This window comes from Malus domestica, chromosome 02 (assembly GCF_042453785.1).
Source record: "Malus domestica chromosome 02, GDT2T_hap1".
Taxonomy (NCBI): domain Eukaryota; kingdom Viridiplantae; phylum Streptophyta; class Magnoliopsida; order Rosales; family Rosaceae; genus Malus; species Malus domestica.
Window position 1 is genome coordinate 6,726,802 of NC_091662.1, and position 9,241 is coordinate 6,736,042.

A 9,241-nucleotide genomic window follows, 5' to 3' on the forward strand; every position below is an offset into this window, starting at 1 on the left:
AAAGACTTAGAGTACTTGGATCTAACGGAGGACATGACACAAAACCGAGCGCAATGGCGTTCTAGGATTCATATAGCCGACCCCACTTAGTGGGAAAAGGCTTTGTTGTTGTTGTTGTTGTTCATTTTATACTTAATGGTAATTACATAATAGGGCAAAAAAGATAATTCACAATTAAGATTTAAATTAGATGTAAAGTGAGATTGTATGGGTTTCAATGGTTACCGTTTGAGTGGCATTGCCTCGGATATCGGCGGTTTCTGATTAGAGTTTAGCAGCGATACAGGACACTGATGGAATTCGTAGATTTTAAAGGACTAAATTGAGGGAAATTGAAAGTTCGGAGTGCAAAAAGGGACATATTTTTAGCACGAGGCGGTTTAAAGAAAATAAGAAGAAAAAAATAGGTTTGGTTTTTATATTTTAAAAAGTTAAAAGTAAATGATGAGAAACACAGAAACAAGAGAGTGACCGTGTGAGCGTCTTCCGTTTTCTCTCAATCCCCAACCCCAAAATTCCGACTTCAAAACGCGAAGAAAAGTTGCGTTCTTTGCGCCCAATTTGCGGCCGCTGATCGCATTCTCCGGCCAATTCAGAGGAGGAAGAGCTGGGTGTATAGGAGGAGCTAGGGTTTAGTTTTTTTTTTTTTCCTTAATTTTCTAGGTGATTTGGGGAATCAATGGCGTGCGTGTATATACCGGTGCAGAATTCGGAGGAGGAGGTGATGGTGGTTCTGGATCAGCTCCCTAAGGAAGCTACAGATATCATCGACATCCTCAAGGCCGAGCAAGCATCTCTCGATCTCTGGCTCATTATCGCGGTTCGTAATTTTCAGTGTAAATTGATTATTTATTTGAATTCATGGTGTGATTGTTTGAGCTTCTGAGCAATAGGGTTTCGATTTTTTTCCAGTGCACGAAGTTTCGATATGTTGGTGTATTAATTTTGAATCGGTAATGCTGCAGAGAGAGTATTTCAAACAAGGAAAGCTTGACCAGTTCCGCCAGATTTTGGAAGAAGGCTCCGGTGCTGGTAATCATTGTTTTCCCACTCGTTCCATATCCGAAAAGTTTATTACTTTTTAGTTCTGTTTATTGTACTTGTTATAGGTGATCAATGTGGAATAATGTTGGTGGGTATTATGTTCTTTGGTGCAGAAATTGATGAATATTATTCTGATGTTCGTTATGAAAGGATTGCCATCTTGAATGCTTTAGGGGCCTACTACACCTACCTTGGAAAAATTGAGACAAAACAGAGAGAAAAGGAGGAGCATTTTATTTTAGCAACACAATTCTACAACAAAGCGTCGAGAATCGACATTCACGAGCCTTCTACTTGGGTTGGGAAAGGTGTGGATACCACAGAGCCTCTTTACCTTGTTATATATCTGAGTAAATATTTGATTGCAACCTACATCAAATTTCTGATTGTTTGTAATGAGAAATAGGTTGCCCAAAGACATCGTCTTTTCGCTGGGTTTTGCGTTTAGGATGTGTTTAGACAAGCTTAATAGTTGATCCATAGTTTGTCATCCTAGAAACTGCTTGGTTTGTCATCTTAGACTTTGTAATAACTGGCCCTGTTTGATTTGGCATCCTAGAAACTGTCTGCTTACTTGTACTGCTATCTGTCTTGCATTCTCAATGATTACCACAAGAATATCTATGTTGGCGAGATAATATAGCAGCAACTTTTTCTGTTCGAAGCTGAGCCATGTTTATATCATGTATTCGAAGATGCTTCAAATTTTGTTACCTGTCTTACAGGTCAGCTTTTACTGGCTAAAGGTGAAGTAGATCAGGCATTTTCTGCATTCAAGATTGTATTAGATGGAGACCGAGATAATGTTCCTGCCCTTTTGGGTCAGGTATATTCATTTAATTTCTCTGCCTAACAATGCAATATGCCTGCCCTTTTCAACTATTACATGCATGAAAATGTGATGAAAATTTCAGTAGAAAAGGACTATAGAAGATATTCTTAGCTTTTTACTATTGCTCTTCCCTGTCTAGGCTTTATCTTTACATCAAATCTTCAACGCTCTCGTTTACTTACAATAATTTTTTGTAGTCTTTTAATTATGGGAGCAATAATTTTGATGGGTGTCCACCATTCGATGTACCTGGCTATCCAGGAATCCAGGATCTATGAGCATGATGCTCTGGCTAGCAAAAATATTTTGCAATAGGAAAATTGGCAAAGGTACACAGGAGTGGATATTTAAATGGCAGATATCAGCTAGGGAAATAAAATATACATTGAGACTCAAGGGGGTACTCATTTGAAATATAATAGACCTGGTTGCCCCAGTGAGAACAAGAGAGACCAAATTGGGTCTCACTTGATTAGTGTAGAAACACTTCATTTTTTTGTGATTTGTAAACAATTTGCCCCCCTGATATCTGCAGGCATGCGTTGAATTCAATCGTGGGCACTATTCAGATTCATTGGAGCTCTACAAGGTTTGTATTTTCATCCCACTTTTTGCTAATGGAAAGAACACAAGAATGCATATGTTCTCAACCTCTAGAATTTGTTATTTGTATTTGAATTGGTTGCGATTATGGCTCTTACCTATCAAAAATTTGGTATTTTTTGTGAAGATACGGTTATAAACACTAATTACTGGTCTAATTTGTAATTTGTGAATTTGATAAAGAGGGCCCTGCAAGTACATCCTGATTGTCCTGCCGCTGTAAGGCTTGGCATAGGTCTCTGTCGTTACAAAATGGGTCAATTTGATAAAGCTCGGCAGGCCTTTGAACGGGTTCTACAGGCAAGTGATATCAGCCGATTAATGATGCATTAAAAGCAGGTGAAGGTGCTATTTGCATGCAATGGTTTTTACCAAAATGAATTTATAATTGCAGTTAGATCCAGAAAATGTTGAGGCTCTTGTTGCACTTGCAATTCTGGATTTGCATGCAAATACAGGTACGACTTTGCAAGTCAGCATTTTTATAGTTTTCTTTACTCGTTACTGTTTGTTTACTTTGATTGTTATCATGGGCATGCTTCTCTGTTTCAACAAGCAGTCTAACATTCAGGCTATATTATTCTTGATAGCCGCTGGAATAAGGAGAGGAATGGAAAAAATGCAAAGAGCTTTTGAGATTTACCCTTATTGTGCAATGGCCTTGAACTATTTGGCCAACCATTTTTTCTACACTGGTCAGCACTTTCTGGTTGAGCAATTAACGGAAACTGCACTGGCTGTGACCAACCATGGACCGACAAAGTCACATTCCTACTACAACTTGGCGCGATCTTACCATAGCAAGGTTAGGAAAAAGTTATGCCTTTCCTTTTTAAACGAAAAGGTCTTCTTTTTAAACGAAAAGGTCTTTCTGTTTCTTGGTATTATTATGTTGATGGGGTTCTTTACATTTTCTATATTGTGTCGGTTAAACATTTTGAGGCAGAAAAAGGTTTTTGCTGTACAATGTCAATGCTTTTTTGGCGGCTTCTCTGTGTGTCTCTGTAGATGTGGTTGATTGTCCATTGATTAATTTAGGCCACATTTAATTCCACATCTACTCTGCCTTCAAATGTGGTGTCTAGCTAAACAAATTTCTAAGGTGGCCCTATGATGAAATTGTCAGTAATTTTTGTTACTTGCTGCTGGAAATGAACACTTTCAAACAAGTGAAAATAAATTATTAGAAAGTCTTGTGGTCTCATCTGATTTAATGCAATAAAGGCCATTAATTTTGGCCATGTACTTAGGATTTTAAATGTTACAAATTTTTGTTGTTGCTGGATTGCAGGGTGACTATGATAAGGCTGGAGTCTACTACATGGCATCTGTTAAGGAAATCAGTAAACCCCATGAGTTCGTATTTCCTTATTATGGTCAGTAACCATCAACCATTAACAATCTTCTGTGCTTATAATTTTCTTGAGAATGATGTGTTGGCATAGTATTAGTAATGATTATGATGTATTTAACGTATCTTCTGCAAGACTTCAACATAATTTCTCTCTTTTTTTTTTTGCGGTCCACATCCTTTGTTGTCATTGTTTGCATTGGCATGCGTTATTTCAACCTGGCCCATGTCACTTTCAACATATGCCAAAATCTGATTGTTGAAGCATGATTAATGTTAGTGTAACGTTGTTTGCTTTCACATAGATCTTTCATATATTTGGGCTCTTTGTGACAGGTTTGGGACAAGTACAACTGAAGATGGGAGATCTTAGAAGTGCACTGTCGAACTTTGAAAAGGTTTTGGAGGTTTACCCTGATAATAGTGACACATTGAAAGTGAGTTAATACCTGAAATGAAATATGTAAAATGATCCATTTGTTTTTATTTTTTGTACTTTTACCAATTTCCCCTTCTTGTAGGTCCTTGGGCACATATATGTTCAGCTTGGGCAGACTGAGAAGGCCTTGGAATTTATGAGGAAGGCCACAAAAGTGGACCCAAATGATTCCCAGGTAACCAATCCTCTCTATTAGTCTCTGATGTGTTCTGACCTTGTGGATTGTTTTCGTTAGTAAGAATTGGTGTGTGTGAATCTGCTAACATAACAACTAATCCACAGTTCACTTGTCTGATACTTTCTTTTCTGTTTATTGTTGTGTTCCACTCTTACAGAAGTGTGTTTCCATTTATTAAAAAGTGTTGTATGCCAATTGGTTAGGGGTTTTCCTTGTATACACTACTTACATCATTGCTTTAGTCTTTGTTGTTCTTCATACAGTAAGACTAAAGACAGTACATGATCAGTATAATGTTCTCTGGAACCCTTGTGTAAAGCGTGTCCTCATGCTGTTCTGTGGTCATTCATCCTGTGCTCATACAAAAACAGGATAACCAAGATGTTAATAGTTGATATTTTATGTTTGTGACTTGAGTTGTTGTCTGGTGATTGTGAAGATGGCTTGAACTTTTACTATGTATGGCAAGCCATATCCTACCTTGAACTTATATTTTCACTATGTATGGCAATGCAGGCATTTCTTGACCTGGGGGAACTGTTGATTTCATCTGATGCTGGAGCTGCTCTGGATTGCCTAAAAACTGTATGTTAATTTGTCCTATATAGCAAAAAATTTCATCCTTATATTGAATAGAGCTCTTTAGTCCTTGGTTTCTGGAATCTAGTAATTTCCTTTAAAAAATAATAAAGCTGTGAATTAATACAGGCACATAATCTTTTGAAAAAGGAAGGTCAAGAAGTACCAATTGAAGTTCTTAACAATCTTGGGGTTCTCCATTTTGAGAGGGGAGAATTTGAGGTTTGTGTGCTCCAAGGATTTATTTGATGCAATTAAAATTATGTAGCATGGCAGAGACTATATATGAGCATCCAAATTTTGCATTTTCATAAAATGTTGTACGTGTATGAAAGTTATTTTTGTAAAGAAAACTAGCTTGATAACTATGCATGTTTTTCTATCTGTCAGCTTGCTCAACAAACTTTCAGGGAGGCACTAGGTGATGGAATATGGCTGGCCTTCATAGATGGTAAAGAAAACCCCCCATCTATTGATGCGAATGCGACTATTTCACAGTACAAGGACATGGGTATATTTCATCATCTTGAAAAAGAAGGTCACTTAGTCGAATTACCTTGGGATAAAGTCACAGCACTATTTAACCTGGCCAGATTACTTGAGCAGTTACATATCACTGAAACTGCAAGCATACTGTACCGTCTCATTTTGTTTAAGGTACGTTTTTTTTTCTATTTGTGCACATGCATGAATGTGCTTGTTTTCTTATGTGTAATACCACCATGGTGGCGAGAACGTTCTGAATATAAGAAAGAAAAAAACATCTACACTGACGAAGCTGACCTTTTACTGTATCATGGTTCAAATTTTTTTGGGTTGGTTATAAACTTTTTCTTCTTTTGCAGTATCCAGACTATGTAGATGCTTATCTGAGACTCGCTGCCCTGGCCAAAGCTCGAAATAACTTTCAACTAAGCATTGAACTGGTTGTTATTATACCTATAACTCTCTTTTTCCAAAAACTCTCTCTATCTCTCTATGCATTTTATTCAAACTATAACGAGCTCCTTTCTATAGGTTAATGATGCTCTGAAGGTGAATAACAAGTGCCCAAATGCATTATTAATGCTTGGTGACTTGGAATTGAAAAATGATGACTGGGTTAAGGCAAAAGAAACCTTGCGGGCTGCTAGTGAAGCAACTGAAGGGAAGGATTCCTATGCCACCCTATCTCTGGTGTGTTTATTATTATTTTTACAATTTTATCTGCTTTTCAAAGGGAAACACATTTGGAACTGTAGTTGTTACTTTAATACTATTTACATCTCATACACTTTTTTGAAACTCTTAAGGGCAACTGGAACTACTTCGCGGCAATTCGCAATGAGAAGAGAAATCCCAAGTTGGAAGCTACACATCTGGAAAAATCCAAAGAACTCTACACTAAAGTATAACTTTTTTCTTCTCTCTTTTTAGTTCATGTAGCATGTTTTATCAGTCAAAAAACCAGATGGTTATTTTCGTACTGATTTTTACATTCTTATAGGTCCTATCTCAACATTCTGCTAATTTGTATGCTGCCAATGGTGCCGGAGTGGTCTTTGCAGAGAAAGGTCACTTTGATGTTTCAAAAGACATTTTTACGCAGGTAAGTTGGACAATTGGTTTATTGCAACTGTGTGCTACCCCATGTATAGTACATGAGTGGTTTCCTGTCTGCATTTGTGTAGGTTCAAGAAGCTGCCAGTGGAAACATTTTTGTTCAGATGCCAGACGTGTGGATAAATTTGGCACATGTTTATTTTGCTCAAGGCAATTTTGCATTGGCTGTGAAAATGGTGAGTTCTTGCTTCTTTATACTATGCATCTTCCTTTTCCTTGGACAGATTCTTTTGATGAATGCTTACATGTGCTGATGACTTATGATGTATTGCAGTATCAAAACTGCTTGAGAAAGTTCTTTAATAACACGGACTCTCAGATTCTACTCTATTTGGCTCGTACCCATTATGAAGCTGAGCAGTGGCAAGACTGCAAAAAGAGTCTACTGAGAGCCATTCATTTGGCACCTTCAAATTACACGCTGAGGTTTGATGCAGGCGTTGTAATGCAAAAGTTCTCAGCTTCAACGTTACAAAAGCCAAAGAAATCTGTTGATGAGGTTTGATGAAAACCTTCTCAAGTATTTCTTTCCTTCATTTGTTTGCATACCATTTCATCAAAATTTGTATCAATATTTCAGGTGCGATCAACAGTTTCAGAGCTAGAAAATGCTGTTCGTTTATTTAGACAGTTGTCTGCTGCTTCCAGCCTTCACATCCATGGATTTGATGAGAAAAAAATTGATACCCATGTTGAGTATTGTAGTCACTTGCTTGATGCTGCGAGAGTTCACTTCAAAGCAGCTGAGCATGAGGAGCAGAAGATCAAGCACAAACAAGAAGTTGCTCGTCAAATGGCATTGGCTGAGGAGGCCCGTCGTAAGGCTGAAGAACAGAGGAAATTCCAGGTTTGGCATTCAAAAGTTGCTTCATTCTGTGTACCTCTGGTTATAAATGTATACATTTGTATGAGTTTACATCATAGTCATATATTCACTCATGCTTTCGTGTAACAGTTGGAGAGGAGAATGCAAGAGGATGAACTAAAGCGAGTGAGACAACAGGAGGAACAATTTGAACGCGTAAAGGTAAAGATTGATAACTGCAGTGCCTAAACTGATTCTTCCTTTTTTGTATCCATTAATGTTAGAGCCTGTCTATGTCTTCCTCAATGTACAGTAAATCGTAATTCTATTAACAGTAACTCAGAACCGCTCTACATCTTACTCGATTTACAGTAAATGGTAATTCTACTAACAGTAACAAACTCTTTTACAATGACAACTGTTTCCTTACAAGACCCTCCTGTTTATAGTAACAGTCACAAACTTAGCTAGTAAGCAGACTTAACAACATTTAGCTACAATTCTAACTACTCAAAGAGACACCTGTCACGATAATATGATGCCACTTAGCATCATATCAATTAATTGGAGTACTCCTGGTTCCCCAAACTTTAAGAATTTCAACATGCTAATTGTCTGAACTTTTTGCATCTTCAGGAGCAATGGAAGAGCAGTACACCTGGTTCCAAGCGAAGGGAAAGGTCAGAAATGGATGATGAGGAGGGTGGGCATAGTGAAAAGAGACGGAGAAAGGGTGGAAAGAGGAGAAAGAAGGACAAGCACTCAAGATCACGCTATGAAACGGAGGGAGCAGAAGCTGAGATGATGGATGATCAGGAAGAACCGGAATATGAAGATGCCAACATGAATTACAGGGAGCCCATGGGTCAGATGAATGAGCAGGATGAAGAAGAGAATGTTCAAGATCATCTTGCAGCAGCTGGGCTTGAAGATTCTGACGCTGACGAGGAGGTAGTAAATTCTCTCTATAAATCCAAGGATACTAACACATCTTGTCACCACATGACATGGACTGAAAATATTTAGACCGGATGTCATGGTGCCTCGTCATCAATTAAATTTTAATGGAATATTTATTGAAATTAACCTGCCCAGTAAAAAATTCCTTGCTGCTGGCCATAACATATTCACCTTTATGTTCTAGGCTGCACTATCCACGGCTCGACGAAGGCGGGCATTTTCAGAATCTGATGATGATGAGCAACCAGAGCACCAACCTGAGTCCAGCCCTGTAAGAGAAAATTCTGCCGAGTTACAGAGTGACGGGGAAGGAAGAGAAGGTGGCGGTGATAAACTGGATGGAGACGCCGCTCTTGACGATGAGGATTAAGATCCATTCATTATCTTGAGCTCTACAGGATCAGCAGTAAATATGTCTTACAATTTTGAACAAATAATTATCTTTAATTTCTTTTGTGATCCCCATTAGTTTTGACAATTCTGTGCATTAGTGTTTTGTACTCCAGAAAAATTTCTAATAGAAGCTTCACCTCATCATTCGTCGTGCTTGGCTCTCCAACACCTTCATTTCGTATCCATTGCTGTGAATGTCGATTCCTAGTGTTTTATTCTGCAAGTTGAAAAGTGGAGCGGGGAGTATATATATGCACCCTGAATGGCGTAACATCATCTCATTGCTTTGATTTTCCGTAGGTTGTTGGTGATTGTCAATCGTTGATAGAGATGCATGACGGTTCAGCAGGACCGCCATGCATTTGAGATGGGTTGATTTCTCCTTACGTTGAAACGACAGTGCATTTTTTGTTCTTTTCGAAACCGTGAGGTACTTAGGGGGTGTTTGTTTGCCC

General features: G+C 38.2%; 1 protein-coding gene across 2 annotated transcripts; it reads left to right on the forward strand.

Annotated features, from left to right (window-relative positions):
* The first annotated feature begins 411 nt into the window (after positions 1-411).
* On the forward strand, positions 412-8,930 carry LOC103418084 (protein CTR9 homolog). 2 transcript variants are annotated; one of them, XM_008356234.4, is made up of 24 exons: positions 412-820; positions 966-1,032; positions 1,158-1,352; positions 1,770-1,870; positions 2,412-2,465; positions 2,663-2,779; positions 2,874-2,937; positions 3,070-3,284; positions 3,771-3,855; positions 4,167-4,267; positions 4,352-4,444; positions 4,964-5,032; positions 5,156-5,248; positions 5,417-5,683; positions 5,872-5,952; positions 6,044-6,202; positions 6,319-6,414; positions 6,513-6,614; positions 6,697-6,804; positions 6,903-7,127; positions 7,209-7,475; positions 7,584-7,655; positions 8,070-8,384; positions 8,578-8,930. In XM_008356234.4, the coding sequence occupies exons 1-24, from the start codon at positions 680-682 to the stop codon at positions 8,761-8,763; spliced, it is 3,273 nt and encodes a 1,090-aa protein (XP_008354456.2). In that variant the 5' UTR covers positions 412-679; the 3' UTR covers positions 8,764-8,930. The 2 variants fall into 2 exon arrangements, with proteins under 2 accessions (XP_008354456.2, XP_070663260.1); XM_070807159.1 differs by having other exon boundaries at positions 437-820; positions 913-1,032.
* Positions 8,931-9,241: the final 311 nt, after the last annotated feature.

Excerpts from the sequence above, each read along its gene's own strand:
- LOC103418084 (XM_008356234.4), top strand. The coding sequence starts at position 680 with ATGGCGTGCGTGTATATACCGGTGCAGAATTCGGAGGAGGAGGTGATG. Across the intron at positions 1,871-2,411 it reads TTCCTGCCCTTTTGGGTCAG|GCATGCGTTGAATTCAATCG; the intron begins GTATATTCATTT and ends TGATATCTGCAG. Across the intron at positions 7,656-8,069 it reads AACAATTTGAACGCGTAAAG|GAGCAATGGAAGAGCAGTAC; the intron begins GTAAAGATTGAT and ends TTGCATCTTCAG.